The sequence below is a fragment of the Arvicanthis niloticus genome, chromosome 17 (genome assembly GCF_011762505.2).
Source record: "Arvicanthis niloticus isolate mArvNil1 chromosome 17, mArvNil1.pat.X, whole genome shotgun sequence".
Taxonomy (NCBI): domain Eukaryota; kingdom Metazoa; phylum Chordata; class Mammalia; order Rodentia; family Muridae; genus Arvicanthis; species Arvicanthis niloticus.
In genome coordinates, this window is record NC_047674.1 from 31644732 (window position 1) to 31667031 (window position 22300).

At 51.1% G+C, this 22300-nt stretch overlaps 1 protein-coding gene across 2 annotated transcripts; it reads right to left on the reverse strand.

The window, feature by feature from the left end:
* Window positions 1-7490: 7490 nt before the first annotated feature.
* Window positions 7491-22023, reverse strand: Arid5a (AT-rich interaction domain 5A). 2 transcript variants are annotated; one of them, XM_034521957.2, is made up of 7 exons: window positions 21913-22015; window positions 14140-14255; window positions 13151-13271; window positions 12806-12858; window positions 12284-12381; window positions 11766-11931; window positions 7491-11424 (listed from the first exon to the last, which is right to left on the reverse strand). In XM_034521957.2, exons 1-7 carry the CDS (start codon window positions 21914-21916, stop codon window positions 10213-10215), a joined length of 1770 nt encoding a protein of 589 aa, XP_034377848.1. In that variant the 5' UTR covers window positions 21917-22015; the 3' UTR covers window positions 7491-10212. The 2 variants fall into 2 exon arrangements, with proteins under 2 accessions (XP_034377848.1, XP_034377847.1); XM_034521956.2 differs by having other exon boundaries at window positions 9898-11424; window positions 14140-14258; window positions 21913-22023.
* Window positions 22024-22300: the final 277 nt, after the last annotated feature.

Sequence of the window (22300 nt, forward strand, 5' to 3'; positions counted from 1 at the left end):
CCATAACAGGACATCGTCTTGCTTCTGCCTCTGGGGCCAGAGAACATGATGTCTTTAGCTGCAGTAGGTGATTGTATGCAAGTTTTTAGGTGAACATTTGCTTTTACTTGTCAGCAATAAATGTCCAGGAGTATGCCTACGGGGTCCTATGGTAAACTTTTAGTTTTATAAGAAACTGTCTTAGCTGATTTCTAGGGTGGCAGTGGCATTTTACACACCCAGCAGCAGCATATGAAGCGCCTGCCATCCAGTATCCTCACCACCATGTAACGTCTCTTGTCAGTCTAACAGCATGCAGACAATGAATGGCTCATTCAGTTTTCCATATTTATTGAGAGTTGCTTCTGGTCTGGGATGTGGTCCACTTTGCCCTATGTTCTATGGACAGGTGAGGGATGCTTATTCTGAAGCTGTTAGGTTTTCTAGAGGTCAGTAAGATTTTGTTCAGTCATATTCTTGAGTACCTGGTGGCAGTCAGCAATGTTGTTCTGTCAGGGTGGTGTTGGACTGATTAGCTACAGTCTCTTCAGCTCTGTACATTTTGCTCACAGCTTTTACATCTCTGTGATTTGGTACAAACACATTTGGTATAAAAACCCCACCCCTGTTGACCTATTTATCATTATGTAAGGTTCCTGTGTGTTGCTGTTGGCTTTTGTCCCAAAGTCTGTATCTTAGTTTCTCTTTTTCTGGCTTGTGTCTCTCTCAGCCCCCATGCCCTTTTCTTGAGACAGAGCCCAGGGCCTGTACACACCGAGGTGCACTCAGCCCCTCTCTGTTTAAATTTACCGATATGATTATATGAGACATGAACCGACTGTGTTCAGCATGTGGTTTTCCCACTGACGATCTTTCAATTGGTGCCTGCAGACTAGTCCCATTACACATAATTACAGATATGTCAGGGCTCTCGTCTGCCCTTTAAGTTCCTGCTTTCTGTTGTGTTGTTTTCTTTTCTCCTGACATTGTGTGTTGCTTGAACATTTTTTTTTTAAAGAATGCAGTTTTGATTGGCCTGTTGTGTCTTTGATTGTGTCTCCTTAGACTGCCTTTTTGATGTGTGCTCTGAGGTGTTACATCTTATGACCTAACTTGCTTTACGGTGCTGAAAGCCCAGCCAAGGCTTCCCACCACAGCCCTGTACCATACCACACTCTACTCAGACTCCACACTGGGCCTCGCCTCCCACTTCCAGTACAGATGACTGAACTTTCAGAACCTCGCCAGGCAGGACTTGGAGTTTTTATGCAAAGATAATTTGGAGCAAAACAGTGTCACGGTTATTCATTTTTCACCGTCTCTCTTGCTCTTTCCTGCTGACACTCTGGAACTCCATTATTGTTTCTCTTCTGTTCGGAGAGCTTCATTTAGCTGTGCCTCTAAAGGTCAACCAGCAACAAATCCCTCAACATCCTTTGTCTGAGAGTAAAAAGTCTGGAAATACGTTGTGCCTAGAAAAAGTGCCAGAAGCAGAATACAAGTAGCCAAAGTGATAATCTGTATCTGGTTGGTGTCAGACAGCCGTACATACAAGCCCAAACTCTCCAGTTACTTTTGGAAGGCTGGCGCAAGTGACACCTTTTTTTTTTTTTTTTTTTTCTGGTTAGTTTTTGAGATTGGTCTCTTTGTGTTGTCCTCTGGCTTTGTATGCCATCATGCCTACTATGAATTCATTTTGATTTTGACAGTTTCTCCTCTTTTTGTGTCATCTTGATGTTGGTATCTATTAGCTGTCCTCTTGTTCATGTTGAGAATTTTCCTGGTATACTCTTTGGGTGGTTTTGAATGAAACTTCTGAAACCCTAGGTCTGGTTTATATGTTTCCTCAGTCTTTGTCTGACTCTGCCCGGGAGGTGAAAGGAGAGTTCTGACCGTCCAGGGTGGGTGGAGGTCTAGTACTGATGCCTGGCTTTCCTGGACCCTCAGATGAGGTGGCGATTCCTTTTTACTCCTGGTGCAGGAGGAATTTTGGCTCCCCACTAGGACTGCAGATGCCAGCCTGCCGGGAATAGCAAAGTTGTCTTGGTTGTTCTCACACTGTCCCACTAGGGACACAAGCCAAGGGGTTGTGTGGCCTTGTTTCCTCTGAGCTTGGGCAGATCCCCTTCATCCTTTGCCTTCAGCGACATCACTGCACCTGGAACAGGTGTGCAGTGCTGTAGCCAGTTCTCAGGTGTATGTCCAGGCTGACCACAGTGGGGTGACAGCTGGAGCCTTGATTTTGTCTATAGTTTTCATTGGAAGTTTTGGGTTGCATCTTGCCCTTAACAGCTAGACATTAAGAAGACAGTCATCTCAAGAAAAGTCAGCACATGGACAACAAAATTCTCTGAAATGACCAAAAATAGATGAATGATGAATCTATCTAAGGGGTTAAATATTACATAAAAGATATGTATAGTAGCATGTACCTATACTCCCAGCATTCAGGCAGGAGCATCCCAAGTTCAAAGCCATAGTAAGACCCTGTCACAAAATTTACAAAAGGGTTGAGGCTGTACCTTAATGTTAAAGGGCCTATGTGGCATGCTCAAAGCTTTAAATTCAATCTCTAAGGCCCCTCCTCTCAAAAGAAGTTACAACCAAGCAACCAGCTTTAAAACTAATACATTTTAACTAGTAATACTGTACTGCTTTTAACAGGCAGAACACTGTCACATCTCTGGTAAGTAAGTAGAGTTATACCAGAAGCCACCAGGGCTACTGATGGCTCTTTGTATCTTCACCCACAACGTATAGTTGCTGAAGAACAGTTGATGTCATTAGCGCTGCACTCGAAGTGTCTCTTCTTATGGTCATGATAGGAGCCCCCACAACACACACACATGCACACATAATGAAAATAAGCAGGAAAGGCTGCAGACGTGTCTCAGTTGATAGTGTTTGCCTAGCACACACAAAGCCATGGGTTTGATCTCCGGCACCAAATACAACTAGTCCTGGTGCTGTACATCGGCACCCTGGAGCTGGAGGCAGGAGGATCAGAAGTTCAAGCTTGTCCTTGGCCACATAGTGAGTTTAATAAGACATGACTAACTTTTTTGTTTTGCTACATAGTGTTCTATTCATAATTTCAACCCCACAGGTACAGACAGCAGTCTACCAAGAGCATCGTCGTCTTCAAGACCTGAAAGCTCTTAGTGAAATTACTAAGCAACTTTATCCTACTCAACAATAAGTTCTTAAAAGTGACATCAATGACCCAGTAATCTGATTTTATTTTCATTTTTTGAGATAAGGTCTTGCTATTGTAGCTCAAGCTGGCCTTAAACAGAGATGTGGTCGGAAGCAAAGTAGAGGGAATAGTTCCTCTTGGAGCTGGACTCCATGGCTTGCAACATTCTCAAAACTCTTCACAGCATTTCCTCAAAGATTTTGTGGACAAAGTTTTAAGTCCCTGGGGAAATCTGCTCTGTAATATTGAGGAATAATGTTTGGTGAAAAAGAGTTGCTCTTCTGGGTCATCATTCTTCTAAGCCTTTTTGGGTCACATGAAGAGTCTTCTGGGAACTGCCAAAGCAGCAAGTTTCACGCTGGTGTTTCTGATGCACACCAGTGGACACTTGTACTATAATAATACTTTGGGTGACTACAGAACCCCTGTTGTGTGAGGCTGTGGAGGCGGTTGGTCTAATCAGGAGTTGGAGGTGAACACAAAGCATGGGTTGCCCCTAAGAACCAAGAGTTGGGGCTGGGTGGGGTGGCACAGGGATGCAGATGTAGGATGGGGGAACAGTAGATGCTTTGAGGGCACCTAAGTTGGAAGCCAGGGTTCCTGGAGGAAGAGCTTCAGGATGAGGGTGGGGGGAAGCATGCAAGTAGAGGAGAGAATGGTTTTCAGGCAGATGGAACCGCATGTGTTTCCAGAACTGAGAGGGAGCTAAGACACCGCAGAGCCCAACCCAGGCAGGAACTGCAGAGTATGGATGCTATGGGAAATGGGGAATCAGAAGCCTGAGGAAGGAAGAAGTTTTCAAGCAGACACTGTTGTGGGCCACATTTAAGTGCAGTGAGCTGATCAGAGCTGGATATGGCCTGCTTATTTTAGCTTATCCCTAATGGTTACATCCAAGGTCATCAGCCCCAAATCAAATGCACAAATAACTGGGAAGCTCCACATCTCCATCCCACCCACCTCTCCCACCCAGTTACTGCTGAAAGAACCGGTCTTCTGTTTGCCTCCTTTGCTTCTCCCTTCTGCCCCCCCCCCACTCAATTACATGTATTTGTTTGCTTGGGTGGGGTACATGCATGCCGTGGCACACGTGGAGGTCAGAAGACAACACCCAGTAGTTGTCTCTGTCCTAAAATGTGAATCCAGGGGATCAAACTCAATTCGTCAGGCTTGGAAGCAAGTCCGTAAATCTGCTGAGCCATCTCCTCAGACCTCTTTTGAACAGCTTTCCCCTAGAGGTTCCCTCCCTGATTACTACCCAGGCATCCAACTGTAGCTCACGGGCAAGCCTTATCCAAGCCAGGCTTTCTTGATTGGGTTCCCTGTGCCAGCTTCCCCTGATCTTCATTCCTGTGGGAGGGAAACCACCAGAACCACGCTGAGATGTGGCAGTGAGGTCAGGGAACTTGCATCAGACAGCCCATCATCAAGCACCAGACAATGGTACGGATGTGGCAGGTGAACCTCCACTCCCCTTCCTAGGGCCTTGGCAGACATTACTAATCAATTGCATCACTTTTTGCAGTGAGTCAATCCAGAGCTGTAGACAACCACAAGAGTTGGCTTGCCATTCTTGACCCAGACACTATCCAGAAGCCAGAGGCACTGACTCAGAAGGCAAGGTAAAAGGGTAGCGGTCAAAACACATACATGCATGGGTTTCAAAATGGTAAGGTAAAGGACAGGAAAGGGCATGGCCAAGCTAGCAAGGGAAGCGGTGACTCACATTCATCAGAATTTAAGTTTACAGAGGGCTTTTTCTAAATACCCTGACTCTTGAGGTTAAATGACTCACTTCCATACTACAGATGAGACAGAGATGTCCCAGAGAAAGGGGGTGCACCTGGTGTCACACAGTATCCTCATCCACGTGGCACACTCTTTGTCTGAGGCTTAGCACAGGTAGCTCAAGACCCAGAGTCAGCTTCTCTTCTAACAACACACCCAGAGCTGAAACCCATGAGAAGGTGTCAGGCAGAGCCCACCCATGACCTGCTGCTAGTGATCTAACCCCTGACTGGACACAAGCTTAGAGAACACTTGCTGACAGGAGACATGCTGGAGCACACAAGTATTATTACTTCGACAAAGTCCAAGCTACCAGCAAATGTCAAAGAATACAGATTGACAGCAGGTATCCATGGCCGCCTCTGGGTAAGGAGCTGTGACTCCACCTTCCATACAGTGGCACTCCCAAGTGGTACAGAGCTGAAGGGGTCGCTCACGGGGGCATGTCTTTAGAGGTTATCTCTGGTTTGTGTGCACCTCCTCCTCCCAAGTTGTCTGTCCTAAGACAAAGAACTTCCAGCACCCCGAGGTTCTGCCACCCAATGGCCATGGGCTAAATAAAGCCTCTGATAATGTGGGTAACAACAAAGTCTCCCCTCCCCCGAGTTACTGCTGAAGTTATTTGGTTATGGTGATCAGAAAAGCAAGTGATACAGGATGCGCATGCGTCCACCATGGTCTGGGGTTTGGCTCGCTCACGCTTTGAGCCACTCGGGAGTTCTCTTGCCTACACTGGCCTTCATTTCTATTGCTTGCAAGGAAAAGACCCAAGAATGTTACTGGCACACTGGCTGTGGGGAAGTATAGGTCAGAATCTATTCAGCTTCCAGCTCGTTGGCCTTTCCTTTCCACCCCAGGGCCCAAGCAGGAAGTTAGGAACCCTAGAGGTAGGAAAGAGCCTCGGGAAATGTAAGGGTAGGAGGCAGCTCCTCTTTCAAGACACCCACTGGGAGCCCCTTTTTCCTTGCTCTCCTTACATGCCAGAGCCTTTCCTCCTTGGGGGAGTCTCACAGCCAGGGGCAGTGGCTTCCAGGAGTAGAGGCTCGCCACAACATGCTGAGCTGCCCGCTGGTAGGATGGGGAGTGTGTTCTGCAGTCATCTGCTCATTCGTGGTCTCTAGATTCAATTCTACATCACAAAGGGGACAGAGAATGTACAGGTAGCCAGCCAGCTGTCATCCTCACACACAGATGGGTATGGAGGAATGCCCCAGCGAGCGAGGCCCAAGTCTTGGGAGCTTGCCCACCTCGCTGGCCCTGCCAGATCTGCGAATGCTCTGCACTCCTGCCCCGAAGCCCTTTGAAGAGTTGGGCAGCAACATTCTTGGAGTCATTAGCTAAGGAAATTGGTCTTGGTCTGTAACCATGAAGAACTAGCTGCCACCTAGTGTCTGAGCAGTGTCAATGCTCGAGTGGTGAGAACCAGGGCAGTTGGCTAGGACTGGCTCCCTAAGGGTTGGACACAAGAGGAGCTGAAGGACCATGGGACATAGATGGGTTCCTCTAGTCCTGATTCAGAAGGCCATCTATGTGGCCAGAAATGCTGGCTATTGAAGAGAAACGCAATGTTTTAAATATTGTTAATTCTTTTTTTTTTTTTTTTTTTTTTTTTTTAAACACCAAATGGTGTAGCTCACTGGTAGAGTACTTGCCCAGCATATACAAGGCTCTGGGTTCCATCCAGCAGACTAGAAAACAAACACACACATCTAAACAAGCCAGGCAGCCTCTGCTCTTGATTTGAAATCCCTTTAAGGCCACGGATGTTTTTCATTGGCCTCTGGCCTTCTCTAATGTCTAAGGCTAAGGCTCCGGCCAGCCCAGCAGCTTCATGTGGGAACCTTTGCTTCTTGCCTCCTGTGCTGTAGTGTTTCAAAGTCCCCCGTGCCTGAGCTCTTTTGACCGCTTCTTGCTCTAGCTCATCCAGCAACCAATAACTGCCACTTTCAGCCAAGCCTCTCATGTGTACCCACCCCTTCAAGTCCCCACAGCACACCAAGATCTAAAGTCTGGAGGTCTTACCACCTGTTCCCAGCTCCCCACCCCCTGCTTCATTCCCTGGTCCTCTATTGATGCCGTTCCCTGCAGCCACCTCAGCTCCTACTGGAGTGGGGCTTAGCTGTGCCTTGCTTTAACTCTGCATCCAGCCGGTCTCCTAGGTGCAATGACACTCATGCTCAAGTGGAAACGGAAGCTTTGCAGATGCCCTGGCTGTGCTCTTGGACAGCTCTGCTCTACCGTGAGATCACTGGTTAGTTCACCGTCTCCAAGCCCAGACCCCACACTCACTCTGCTCACAGTATAAACAGAAACGCTAGCCAGGTATGTCTGCAGCATCTCCAGACCTGTGTCCAGATGTTGTCTCCAAGAATAGGCTCCCTGCTCCGTTCTAGTCTCAAATGTCCAGACCCATCATTTCCCAGAGGCTAGGACAGAGATGTAGCAAGTAATCAGTGTTTGCTGAACGTGCAAAATGCCTTGGGTTCCATCCCTAGCACCATAAAACAAATGACTCTGGGAGCCAGGACACTCTTCCATCTTTGTTTTATTTCACATAAAAGTCCAACTGGCTCCTGAACTAAGAGGCTCCAAATGTAGCCTGAGTCACCTCTGGCTTCCTCTGTCTCTGCCCCACAGGTCCCCTGGCTTCTGGCCCCACTCTCTCAGGAGCTTGCTGCTCTGTTTCTCCATCACCTCTTGTAGCCATTCTCAAGGTCTTCAAAGGAACATTCCGGCCATTCTGTTTAAGATTCTGGTGGTTGCTGGGCATGGTGGTGCACATCTTAATCCAAGTAGAGGCAGAGGCAGGAGGATATCTATTAATTAGAGACCAGCCTGATCTACAGAGTGAGTTCCAGGGCAGCCAGGGCTACACAGATAAACCCTGTCTTGAAGAACCAAACCAAACCAACCAACCAACCAATTAAGGTGGTGATACTTGCCTCATGTGGGAGATATATACCAATGCCACCTAAGACAGTTAAAGGGGCAGCATGCTTTGACACCCAAAGCAAATGAAGGTATTTCCTGCTGAATGTTTACCTCATCACACTTAAGCTGTTTTCAGGGAAATGAGCTGGGACCATGGTCAGGGGTGGGGTCAGCACAAATATCAGGGTGGCCTCTGCCTCCTCCCACCATTAGCTCGAATGTCATGTATGATTTGGAAGTAGACTCTGACCACAAGTTATACCCTGGACACAGATGCCGAGAGCTCTGCTGACCTGTGGGTCCTCTCAGGCAACCTGCCAGGGACACGAGTGAACACAGGGAGGTGTGTGCTCCCGCCATCAGCCACCATGGTGTTTGGAGTCGCTTCTGAACTCAGTTCTCTCATTCACAGAGGAAGGCGAATCATGTGGGGCTGGCACATGAGTGCAAAGTCCCAAGGGTTTCCAGGAAGCCTGACTTGAATTTATTTCTAGAGTCTTTGCTGAAGCAGAGATAGAGTCCAGCCCAGAAATCCACACAGCTTGCTACTCTCCCAGCTGTGCATTCTCCAGATGAACCTGCAGAGGGCTCTGCTCCTGCAGCTCGGAACAATCTACCACACCAAGCTGTCCACCATATGCCACCCTTGAGCAGGTTCAGACTAGTGTTACTTTGTAGATGAAGGGGATCCCTCCATACACAAAGGTATCCTCTGTCTATCTTGGGACCTGACCCTACAGTGTGCAGCCCAACACCCAGGGCCAGAATCCCTCCTTGCGGGGCTGTAGAAGCTCACATGGGTGCAGTGGGGTAGCCAGAAGCTTAGGACTGGTCATCTGTATACTCAGGCTGGCATCCTGGTATCTCCAGAAGGAAGGTGGGGAGCTGCATGATGACCCCCACCCTCTGGCTACCTGGTCCTGGGGGACACCTGTGTCCCAGCTCCCTTCCACAGGCAGCTGCCTTCCCTGGCCACCCATTTCCCAGAGCCAGACATCCTCAATGACACTTTCTGTCCCTGGCCTTGGTCATGCCACCTGTGAACTAAGGGGACCATAAAAACTTGTCCTCCTACCCGTGGCCCGAGGTCAGGAACAGGTGAGTTCCTACGATGTAGGTCAGTAACCATCTGTTCACTTGGGTCACTGGCATCCTGGTGTCTCTGGGCCACAGTGGACGGACTTTCTAGGAACGGTTGTGAAGCTATATTGACAGTCTCATGGGGACTGGCAGAGCAAGCCATGTCTAAGGTAGGAGTGGATACCAAGCCATGGGGTTTCTGTGTGGGTGCCTGGAGCAGCCACAGTTAAATATCACTGTGACTTGTCAACAGATTCACAGGAAGAGATGGGTTCCCTTTACCCCTTACCCCAAGTCCAGTATGTAGAGCAGGAAAACAGGTGTGGATGTGGCGGGTCACTCACTGGGAACACAAGGTGGCTGAGCTCACAGGTCTGCCCACTACCAGGACAGATTCACTGAGTTTTATGTGAGCACCCACAAAGCCCCTCTTCATGGGTACAGAGATTCACACCAGTAGCTCCAGCTACTGAGAAGGCTGCAGGAGTCAGGAGTCCGAGACTAACCTGAGCAACACAGCAAGATGCTCTCAAAGCCAACAGTGGCCTTCACTGAAAGACTCAGTGCCTTTTGGAATGGGGCCTCTGGCTCAGCTCAGAGGGTTGTAATGACACATCCCCTCCCTCTTGTCTCACAGGTCACCGGTGTGCTCTGAGCTCCGCACCATGGTAACCTCAACAGTCAGGTACCTTGAAACTGGAGCGAAAAGAATTGTGGCTGTTCATCTGTGCACAAGAGGCGGAGTTTGGCTCTGGCCCTGCCCTCCAGTGGGGTGGTAGCATCCAGGCCAGAATGGCCTTGTTTCATCTTTGCTTGCACACTGATGGATGACCATGCCTACACGCTCACTCCTGCCTCACCCCCACCTTGCAAACATCCAGTGCTGTACACCCAGGGCTGAGTGCAGTCACCTCAATCACACCAGTGCCCAGTCACACCAGTGTCTTTATTGGGTCTTTCATGGCCAACCTGGATGCCTTGAGCTGTTATCAAGCTCCCCAGCCTCTCAGTGGAGAGAGAATACCAGCTCAGGTACTTTCATGACCTTACCACAACTTGGTCTCATGGCTTCGGGCACAGGCTGCTTCATTCAGACAAGCCCACTGCCTCCCCTCATCTGTGCCAGGGAGACACAGACTTGGGGAGGCTAACTGGCCTGGGAAGCACGGGCCTAAGATAAGTGGCAACACCTGCCCATCTGAGGCCCCATCAAATCTTCCACAGCACATCGGGATAGGCTACAGTTTTGTGTTGAGGTGGAAGAAGTGGGGTGCCGCATAGGTTGTGACGGGCGGCATGTGCCAGGCAGACGAAGCTGGACCCAGTCTGTTGCGGAGGACAGTGTCGTAGGGCATGGGAGGGAAATGCACCAGGCCGGCAGCCATAGGTGAGGGGCCTGTTGTGGCCAGGAGATGGGCTGGGAAAGCGGGGATGACCAGGGGGCTGAAGGGGAGTGAGGCCTGGCCCTTCAGAGGGTCTGGGCTATTGCTGAAGTTCAGAGGACACCGCAGCATGGTGCCCCTGTAGGCCTCTGGAGGAGTGGGCCCCAGGGCTGGGCCCAGTAGACAAGATACAGCCAAGCCAGGGGCTGCAGGCTTGCCCCCACACTCCTTGGCATCCACCTCCTTCAGAAAGGGAGACACTGCCCTCAGTTTCTTGCCACCATGAGCAAATCCCTCTTCTTCCAAGCCATGCTTATTGCCAAGACCTGGGCTACTGGGATGAGGGGGTGGGGCTCCAGGACTCTCAGCAGGGACCTTGGCCATGGGAGACACCCAGCAGGCTTTGGGCTTGGGGTAGAAACTTCTTTTTCTTGTGCTGCCTTTATGGAATGCAGAGGGGCGGTTGGCATCCCCACCCCACACCAGCTGGGACTCTTTGGTTGTCGGACCTTCCTCTTTTCCAGGCGGTCCCACCAGCACCCTGTCTTTAAGGCCGGAGAAGAAGTCCCTGGGGTGCTGGCTGACAGGCTTCAGTACTTCAGTGGGGTATGCTTGGAAACAGCCTGAGAACGTGGGGGCTGTATGGCAGGAGCCCACCTGTGCCTCCATCCTGGTACTGCCACCGGGGGCCTGCAGTCCCTCCTGGGGGGTTAGCTGGTGTTCAGAGTTCTCAGCTAGCCCTCTCAGGTTCTGGGGACTTTCTTGAAGGTCCTTGTTGGGGCTTCTTGCTCCGTGGCGACAGCCCTCTTTTTGGCACTGCAAGGCCTCTGCCTTGCTGACTTGGGCTAGGAGTTTCTTTTTGGCCAGTGGTGACATGATGCCATGTGCCCCTTTGCAGTAAAAGCTGGACAGGAGCTGCTTGTAGGCCTCAGGGCAGCTACTAGCACCCATGAATGGTGGAGAGGGCCCAGATACTGGGCCTAGCTGTTCTGTGCTATCCCTTGAGGATCCCTGGCTGGGAAGCTGTGTCTGGACTGTGGCATCTGACTTGGTCTTTCCTGGCATGGTCTGGAAGAAGAAAAAGCCTTGTCTTAGGGTTGGGTGCAAGATCATGCATCTAACCTGGAGACCTGGGTATATATAACAAGGCTTCAGAGAGCACCCAGCATCGTCTCTTAGCCCTTACAAGATCAAAGGTTTTCCAAGGTGCCCCATCTTGAGCGGATGAAGCCTACTACCCCACAATTGCACCATAGGGTACTGTGAGCAGGTGTCAGCTGGTCTTCAGAGAACCCAAAGTGTATCAGTTCCTGCCCTAGCAGCAGGTTCCTGGTGCTCCAAGCAAGTCAGCAGCCATGACCAGAGCAGGCATGGCAGCTGTAAAAGTAACCCCACCATGCTCAGCATACCTGGTCCCCCTGCCTCTCCTCTGACTCCTTGGCCTTCTTCAGCTTCTCAGTGGTCCCATCATCTCCCCTCATCTCCTTGGCCATCTTGTATTGCTTCCTGGGCTTGGTAGGGGGCAGTGGTTTGTCGTCCTCCCCCTTCAAGTGCCGCACATATGGGAGGACCAGCCTGGGGAGGAGCCAGTGTGTCCACCAGAAGCCTAGCTGCTTCTCTTCACAGCCGGCCTCTGCTGGGTACCCTCTTAGCCCCTCTGACTCCTCGCCACCAGAACCCCTGCTGTCTCCAAAGCTTTCTGCTCCTTCCTGCCAGAGCACACAGCACACTACAGCTCTTCCTTGTCTTGCTGCATATCCCAGCTCTGACAAGGACACAGCTTGTGGCACATACACTCTGCCCCTTCTCTGGACACAAATAGCTCCTCTGTCTCTATATGACTTTTGCACCCCATTCCCAACACACACCTGCCAAGACCCTGGAAAGGGGAAGACCTAGCTGTACAGTACTCTATGGGCACCCATACCTCTCATAGTGGCGGCGTGTGCATGTGGCTGCACTGGTGCTGCCTGGGCTACCCCCAAGTTCATCATACACATTCTTCCAGAGGCGGCGGCCTGTCACCTATAAGACACCGGAGATGGGCCAGTGAGTACCCTCTGGCTATGGGACCCACTCGGCTCCAGGTTCCCCTTGAAGGGAGTGAGAACTGAGTTTGGGGGTTCCTTCTCCAGCTGTGGGCAGGATGCTAGAGAAGGCTGTTGGTACCCACCAGCTCTCCCTCCCATGGGCTACCTGACTGCTGGGCAATGCAGGTTTTGGAGCAGTGGGAGGGCGAAACAGATGGGGATGGGAGGAAATCTACTTAGGGATACAAAGTGCACAGTCCCTCATCCCATGGCACACAGGCTGGACCTGGGCATTCTGATCTTCCTCGTGTCTGCAGGCAAAAACAGCCCTACCAACTGCTCTGCTCCCTAGCTCTTGCTGGGGTAGGGGGTATGGCTGAGGCTTGAGCACAGCAAGGGACTTGAGAGTCCTTCCTTACCAGCTCATAGGCCCCCAGCTTCTCCACTGCCTTGTAGATCTTCCACAGGTTAACTGAAGGGAAGAGGCAAGGCAGACTGTCAGATTCTGCAACCCCACACTCCCAGGCTAATAATAACTCCCACTGTTATAGATGGGGCAGGCTGGCCTAATGGCCAGGAGGATTGGGAACCCAACTCCACCCCTTGCCTTCAGGGAGGCATCATCCTCACAGGCAACCCCTACAGGCTGGTGGCATCCAGGGACACCTGGAGCAGAGGTGCCTTGCCTGTTACATTGCCTGGAGAGATCCGATGGCTGCCCGCCTACACTCCCCACCCCCCAACCCCTTCCCCCTGGGACGCACTCTGCTTGAAACCAAGATGTGGCACCCTCTCGATGGGCGTGTGTCGCTCCTTCATGAACTTGTAGAGGCTGACCAGGAAGGCCTGTTCCTCCTCCTGATCCCCACCTGCCTCAGGGGAGTCCTGGGGAGAGAGCAGGAGGCATGGATGGGTGGGCCCCACTGATGGGCAGCTGGACACTGTGAAACCATCACTGTGCGAAGGAATGAGTGCCTAGGTCTCAACTGTGGGCTACCTGGGAGCACCTAGCCTCCTGTCCTGGGTCATACAAGTGCAACCTGGACTTAGTACCCAGGTTCAGGTCAACAGCTGGAGTCCTGATCTCCAGAGTCCTGGCAGTCCAAGGAAGTGGCCACAGGGACAGCCCTCAGTTCTCCAGGCCAGCACCACTTTTATATCTTGCTTTGATCTGTTTTATCCAACTCAGTTCCAGGAAGGCAAGGCCAGTGTCCCTAAACCGTATGATAAAAGCCAAATGCACACCAGGCAGTGGTGGCACACACCTTTAATGCTAGCACTCAGGAGAAGCAGGTAGAATTTTGTGAGTTTGAAGCCAGCCTGGTCTACAGAGTGAGTTCTAAGACAGCCAGGGCTACACAGAGAAACCCTGTCCCCAATCCCCACCCCACCCCCCACCAAAAAAAAGTGCTAAATGCACAAAGGCATCCAGTGTTTCCTGGTACCGGAAGGCCTGCAGCCTGCAGCTTCCAGCTATCAGCTTGACTGACAGGTGGGAATATCTCTTAGCACCTCAGACTTAGGTTTGTCTATTTTGTGACTGAGTCCAGGTTGTGAGATTATCAGGGTTCTGCTACAAATCTGGGTGAGGACCTGCCTTGCTTAGCACCCATACCCTGCATCTTCCAATGTTGGGACCCAGGTAGCTCGGCAGTATGAGGCAGATGCCTGTCTCCCTCAGAGCTCGGGGTGTCTCAGGTTCCCTGGAGGCTGAGCCCAGCAGGGAAGAGGTCCTAGGATTTGTCCAACTCACCTCCAGCTGGATGGGGCTCTGGCTCCTGCTCTGCTCATCATTGGGCTTGGGGGATACAGGGAGCTCCAGGAGGTCACCTTTCTCTGACTGCTCTGTTTTCCCTTTGGCAGGAGATGCTGCTGGGAAAGGGGAACAGAAGAGGAGAGGCAGGTGAGATGTGAGTAGGAGGAACTGTGGGGAGGGGGATGAGGGGTGGTTGTTCACATCAGCCAGGGAAGGAGTGAGTGCTCACAGTTCTTCCAGAGTGCTCTCTGCTGGTCAGTGCCACACTCTAAGCAACACACACACACACACACACCTGCGCACAGACACACTGGCTCACCCTGGCCCAGCAGCCACCCTCTATTCTTTCATCCATTCCTCCTCATTATTGTCCAGGATCAAGTCAGAGGAGTCTGGGTAGGGTGTGTTAGAGACACTCTATCTCAAACCTGCCCAGGCAGAAAGCATTGGAGTAGCTCGGCTGAATGTTACCAAGGCTTCATCTATGAGTCCCCCTACTGCCATTGCTCTTGGGATCTCAGTAACAATGCTCTTGATGGCCATTCAAAGCAGCTGTAATCCCTCCCTCTGGTTGGCCTTGGCCAGCCCCAGCTAACTCCAGCACTCCTGTCCTTCCCTGTTGTGTCCGTTATGACTGAACTGCAACTGCTCACACCTGTGAGTTCTCTGGCCCCTGGCCAAGACAGGTGCCAGATAAAGGGGAGTGATGGAGGTTCCCAGCTTGTGATGATGGCCCAGGAAAAGCTATATGTGCCACACCTACACCATTTAGTGAAAGATCTGGCCCGGGCAAGAGGTTGCAAAAGTGACACAGCTTAACCACTGCAAAAATATCAGCCAAGTTGCATCAGGTGATGAGGCAAGCTGACATCAGATTAGGTCCAAATATTTTATTAATTAATTAATTACTTGAGACAATGTCTCACTGTGTAGCCCTGGCTGGCCTAAAACATGCAGCAATCCTCCTGCCTCTGCTTCCTGAAGGATGGGTTTATAGGCATGTGATACTGAAGAAGCTGGTTCTGATGCTCTGATCAGAAATCTGCTTGTGAACCCTGAAGGTCCTGTTCCCCAGTTGGTTCTTGATCAATCAATAAAGATGCTAGCAGCCAATGGCTGGGTGGAAGAGGCAGGACTTCCAGTTTCCCTGCAGGCTGGCTAGCAGATACAGGAGAGGAGAAAGAGCACCAGCCATGTGAGATCTTGTGTGGGCTGGAGTGACCATTGGCTGCTTCCCCAACTGGGCCTGGGGTAGCAAGTGAAAGATTAGAAATGCAACCAAGCTGAGGGCAGATTTAGGGTGCTGAGCTAGGACTAAAGGTAACTGAGCAACTAAGTTGAGGGAAGATTTAGAGGTGTTGAGCTGGGAGTGAAAAGAAGGGTGCACTAACCAAGGAAGGCTTAGAAGAGCCCAACCATTGAGCTATAAAACATATTAAAAATAAGTTAGTGTGTGTGTGTGTGTTTCATCCTCCGATCCTGGGTGGCTTCTGGGTGGGAGCTGGTAGCATGATCCACCAGGAGCTTAAAGGGAGATTGTAGAAACTACATGCTACCGTGTCCAATTAAAGGGTTGGCTATCCTGGAACTCACTCTGTAGACCAGTCAACTGCTGGAACCCAGAGCTTCAGAGTCCTGGCAGCCCAAGGCCTGGAAGTGGCCACAGGGGCAGCTCCTCTGTCCTCCAGGCCAGGACCATTTGCTCTGATCTGTTTTATCCATCTCAGTTCCTGGAAGGCAGAGCCATCACACCCTGTCTGACGACTTTCCCTTCTCTTTTGTTAATCTGGCGCAATGGGACCAACTCTTGGTTTGCTCCAACTCAGAGAGCCCTTGTGGAAGGAAGCTGGAAGATTTTCCTGTCGGCAAGGGCAAAAGAATTTCCCATTTTCCTATCAGCATAGGCCGATATCTTTAATCCAGCACCTGGGAGGCAGAGGCAGGCAGATCTCCCAGTTCTAAGGACGGCTAGGGCTACACAGACAAACTATGTCTCGATAAACAAAGGAGAAAAGGGAGAAGGAAGAAAAGGGTGGGGGAAGAACCTTCTAGAGGACACTAGACCCACAGCCACATGACCAGAGGACCCAGCGTTAGGATGCTCAGCTCCTGAAAGGCTCTCCTTTTGACAGTTCACACAAGTGCAGCCATCCATGACTGTGTTTGCTCACATTGTGCCAGTCCTAGACTCTGGAACTGTGACTTTACAGGTACTTTCTCTCATTTAGTGCCAGGAGGGATTCCCTTTAATGAGCAGAAAGCTGAGGCCAGATAGGTCAAGAGACTCAGTATCTCCTTAGGACACCAGAACAATAAGACAAAGCTGGTCTGACCATGGGTCCAATGACTTGCTGGGGTTATTGTCACCACTGGAAAAGTCCTCATAAAATGGCCAAACACCCCCACAGAGATGCTAACTCTTGCCAGCGTGTAAAGTGACTTGGATACCCTCTTCGACAGTTACTGACACCTGATTCATGGTCTGTCTCCAGAAAACCTAGGGACTGACAAGTGTCTTCTCTTTCCTATCACATTCTCTGAAACTCCACGCCTCCATCTTTACTTCTGTGACAGGGAAGAAATGGTCCTGGGAGTCCTTTGCTATCTCTGGGTGACTCTTAAGTCAGACAACTAGATGCACCTCTTGCTCTGGCCTGAGCCTCTTCACACCCCATCCCCATCTATCCCTTAGCGTGACATAAAGATCTGGCATGTCATGGCTCCTGGATCTCAAAAACTAAGACAGTTGGATCATGACAACCCCCCTAGGAGTACTTTAAGTCTGATGCGTACAGCCTGAGTGTAGCTTCATCAGAATCTCAGGCTCCCAGGGGTCCCAGTGGGTTGCATGTGGACAGCCACCAGTTTGGTGATACCAAACTGGTATCTGTGATACCCAGTCATCCGGGATATGAACTCACTCAGGGAAAATCTCCTGGAGTAGGGCACTCAGGTTACCTGGAAAGGAAGTCACCAATCTAAGCTGTTTGGCCCCAGATAGAAAAGGGGTCAGAGCTCCTGCCTTGATCCACAAAGGAAAATACTCTATCACTGTGTCTTGAGTCCCCAAGTGAACTTGGTGTCCATTCTTTTCTGGCCGCAATATCACTCTCTCTGTCCCTGGCAGGACCTCCTGAGTTCTGACTTCTGCAGCTTCAGAAGAGGGGGCAGGGCACCCTCTGTCCTGTTTCTGGCAATCCTAACCCCTCATTTCCCTGATCATTTATGGATACGGGTTCCAGGTAAATCATTTGTAGGAAAGGTTCTGCTATGAAGACCACACCGTAGCCTGAGACTGTGTCCCAGCCTGCATGGCTCCTGCACCTCCTGATATAAGGCCCGAGCATAAAGTCACAAGCTGAGTCCCATTTTGGGTTCTACAAGGGGTGAGAAGGCACTAGTGGCACTGGTGACCCCTGTCTTTCAGGATCACCTCACCTTTAAGGCAGGAGAAAGCCACCTTCCCTATTTCATTGCTGCTGTTATGAACCAAGTCCTCGTGTACCTCAGAGCCTGTGTAAAATCCCTTCCCGGCCAGTCCTGCATTGGCCTAATAGTGAGCAGAGAAGAGGGCTGGCATTTCAAGAAGACAGTTTCCACAGCATCATCAACACAGGACTTTTCTATCCATGAAACCATCATGATAATGGGGATTGAAGCCTCCCTGTGGCACATGTAGACTGTCTTCTGGTGTAGGTGTAAGGTAGGGGTCTACCCATGTTCTCCTCCGTTGCTCCAGTGGTTCCCCGTGCTGGCCGAGTGACACCCCTGTGGTGAATGAAGGGCTTCTTTGCCACAATGTCACATGCGACAGAAGGATGCCTGGGCTGTCCCTAGACTTTCTAGTCTGTCCCACTCACTCTGGAGCGCTGTGTCCATGTGCAGCTTTAACTTTTGGAACTTGATGAAAGAGTTCAGAACACAGAGGTCAGGCCTCCAACATTCCTCTGAGGATGACATAGGCATGGGTTCTCAACCTGTGGGTCGCGACCCCTCTCAAGGGATCACCTATCAGCTATTGACATTATGTGTATCAGCTATTGACATTATGATTCATAACAGTAGAACGTGGCAATTATAAGGTAGCAGTGAAAATAACTTTATGGTGTGGGGTCACCACAACATGAGGAACTGTGTGTATTAAAGGACTGAGGCATTAGGAAAGTTAAGAACCACTGCTTTAAAGGAATAAACAAAAAATTAAAAAAAAAAAAAAAAAACTTACTGGGAGTTTGGTTGAAATGCACTTAAGTTGAGAAACAACTTTGTCCCTGGTCTGTTCCTTCTGTGCAACGACAGGTCTTCATGCCACAGCTTGAAGCTGGCTTCCTATTCTACTCTCCATACAAGGACCCAGGGAAGCTAAGAGACCACAGTTTGACAGAGTCCCTTCCTAGGCCACAGACAGGTGGGCACAGGTCCAGCAGGTGGGCTGCCCCAGCCCCTTGTGGGTGGATTCGAAGGCTGTGTCAGAGGCTGCTTGGGCCGAAAGATTCTAAGCTACAGAACTACGGGCGGAGTTTCAGTCTTCCTTTCTGAGCTTGCCAAAGTTGGTGTTTTTTCAAGCCATCCCTTATTTCTCTTTCTGCACTAGCTACGGCCCCACTAAAGCTAATATCTCCTGGGCTGCCTGTGGTTGAGCATCTATTCAAGCCTTACAGATGTCATGCCAGAGGCTCAGAGAAGTCAGACAACCAGCCTCAGGGTTACACAGCTTTCCAGTGGCAAAGCTGAGGTTCCAAACTATGAAAGTCTAATGGTGCCAAAAGCCTGAACCCCAAGTTCTAGAGCTTAAATAGGAGAGAGAGACCTTGCCTATCGTACTAAGCTCAGACTGTATAAACCTACCCACGCTGCCTGAGCGGATCTGTACAGCCCCAGCCCTCTGCTAACAAGAATAGGTCAGTGTGAACCACGGAGCCAACCAGGCCCCGAATAGGGAGGGGCAGAAGGTCTATGGTGTGAATCAAAGTGTCTGGCCTTGCTTGGAGTCTCCCAGGGCCCCATCACCTTGCAATACAGGATATCATGTTATAACCTTTAAGGAAGGGAAATGTGTTGGATACTACTGAGATTCTCTGAGGAAATGGTTACCTGCTCTCTGGGTAGGTAGACAAAGGCTCTGTGTGAAAGGGGGAAGATGAAAGTAATGAGGGTCACTCTGCAGAGGAGTCACTGAGGCAGAGGGATGGCTGTTGGGATATAAAGAGGCCCTTGTAAGCCTGCCTCCCCCCTCCAGCCAATGAGCTGAGATCAGATGAAAGTGTAGGAGACAAAGCAGGAAGAGAGGGCTTTAGCACCACAAGGGGGTGCTGTCTTTGCTTGTTTGTTTGTTTGCTTGGGACAGGGTCTTTCTGTGTAGCCCAGACTGGCCTTGAACGTATCATTCCCTAGTGTTAGGACTACAGGTGTGCACCACCATGCCAAGCTGGGTGTGTCTTTTATCACCCCCAACGCTGTTTCTGTAGCTCTCTCTTCTCATCTGTGAGATGGGTGTGCTAGGCTCAATAGCCAGTATTCTAAGCAGAAGAAAGCAAGAAATGATGCTTCGCCCTACAAATCACCTTGCTGACATGTGCCTGTCCCGACGGAGGGCTCCAATTCTCCCTAGGGTGCCCCTGAAAGATTGACCTAAGTATGTGGGGAGTGTGTACCTGACCTGAGAACGCTGATGCTCAGACAGGGTTCAAGGCTCACTCCCCTGAGCTGGCTCACTAGGTGTGGCTGCCACTTTCCCTCCCTCTCCTTCGTTTGCTTACCCCAGTCACCCTGCTTGTGATGGGAAGGAAATGACACTTCCTTTCATGAAAACTCACTGGCTGGGAACACTGCGTCAATTACAACAATAAGGGCAACGGCAACCTCAATAACAACCAGTAGACGCAACCCCACCCCCTTGCCTGAGGCTGTTGGCTTAAGTTTTTCTTAGCTCAAGCTGGAGAGGAAACAAAGACAGCCTTTGAAGCGGTCAGTCCACTCCATGGCCCAGAAGCCGGCTGCCTGGCATTCTCTTCCTTGGGCTTGCTCCAGTAGGCAATTTGGGGGGTGGGGGTGGGGTCCTGCCAAAAGCCAGCCTTGAGGACAGCTGGACAGGAGTCTGAGGATCCAGGACCCAGAACTGGCCACAGCCTACCCTTGGTACCTCTGCCAAGCTCTGTTAGTGGCTAGAGACAAGCTGAGAGCCCTGGGAGGTGCATAAAGGCAGAGAGGAGTGTAGGGGCATCGGGTATGAGATTCCAGACTCCCACTGCTCTGAGATAGCCCAAGAGATCCTACTCCTGGAAGAACTTCACAGCTCCACCTCTCCGTCCATATGTTTGGTGAAAACAGACTCTTTATATGGATCATTTCCGGTTTTCCCACCCCACCTATGCAGAAACAAGCTGCAGAGGGTGACTCAACAGGAGACTAGAACCCCTACACAGGGAACTTCCGGACCTCACTTTTCCTTTCTCCTCCTCCTCTCCTCACCCTAGCGCAGTGCCTGCAACCCCGCGCAGCGCAAGAGGGAATGCACTGTTACAGAACAGCTTCCCACCTAGGGCAGCGGAAGGCCACCAGGGAAGAAGAAAAGATCAAGGAGTCTTTGAAGCCTGGTCCTCACTCACTGTCAGACCTGAGCCTGTCTCTATGCCTCAGTTTCTCTGTAATAGAAGATAGGGGTGGGGTATATAATTCTAAGGCCCATTCTGCTTCTATCACTTCAAGTTCTAGGCCAAGCAGTCAGTTAGGACTCTAACTGCTGCGGAAACCAGACCCTCTATCTAACGTCCCCCACCCTCCCCTTCCCTGGCCTCCATCCTCTTTAGGCACTGCGATCCCTAGATTTGCATCAATTCCCAACAGTGCCCGAGGGGCGGGGCAAGGAGCACCTGTTACACTCCTCTGAAATGAAAGACTGCAAACCAGGGGATGCAGGCCCAAGCAGCACTACTTGGGATGAATATGAGGCCTTCCCGGCCTAGGATTGACCCCACTGTGCCTGTGGTCTATGGTGTGGAATGTGAGCCTAGCCAGAGGCAACGCCTGGGCAGTGCGGAGGGTCGCAGATGCGGTGGTGTGGTTGTGCCCCTAGTTCGCAAAGCCAAACTTGTTCGTTGCACTCTGGCAGCCTGAGCTTCTGCCCTCCCTCCACTAAACACCCCCAGTCCAGGGCCACCACCCTGACCCTTTGAAGAGACCCGAGGGAAGAGAGGGAAACTCAGAAGACCAGGCGGGTAAAAAGAAACCGTCTTTCCTGTTGGGGGTTGGAAAGAAAAAGAAACAAAAATAAAAAGGAAAGAGAAGAGAGAAGGAGCAGGGGATCTGAAGCTTGTGACCGTCAAACCATCCGCATGTCCCTCGGCAGAAAAGAGGAACCGTTGATTCTTCAAAGCGCATTGAGCAATTTCTTCAAAACCCGCGCAGTCACTTTCAGGAATCGGGCCGCAGTGGGAAGCGCTGAGCGCGGCCCGGGCGCCTCGGCTTCTGAGAAGCGCTGGGTTGGCACGGGGCAGGGAGGGGCCCGCGGCCGAGAAGCTGCTGCTGACAGCTGTCACAACAAATGGGCCCAGAGCAGCTCGAGATTGAAACCGCAGCAGGAAGTGTGGGCGGCTCAGTGAATTTCAGTCCAGAGCCGGAGAGGAGTTTCGAGATAAAACGCCTGGGAAGCCCCTGGCCGCCCCGACTTTCCACGAGAAAAGAGCACGCAAACATTCGGGTTGCCCCGAGGGCCACTATCGCTCTGAGACCCCAGACCTCCGACCCCAATGCCTCCCGCCAGCTGCTTACCCATGGCCCTGCGAGATCGTGCGTAGCGGTACGAAGACCCTTGATGCGCACAGCCGTCTTGTCCCAGCGCTCTCGGCGCGACTGACTTGCAGCGCCGCTCCGCTGCCTCCTCCCCGCGGACCCGCCCCTGGACCCGCCTCCGCCGCGCTCTGGGCTTCCATTGGTGGATCCTATTTTCTGGGGCGGATCGGACTCCGCTCCTTAAACCCGAGGACGTCTGGGAGATGTAGTATGCGCCCACTTTACAGCTAGGGGCTGATATAGGACACTCAAGAATCAAAGCTCTCCTGTGTCTGTTGTTTTTCCCAGAGGCAAAACTAGAGTCTTAGAAAAACTAACTTCTCTCTGTAGCGTGCCAAAGACTGGGTGGGGTTAAATAAAGTGTGTC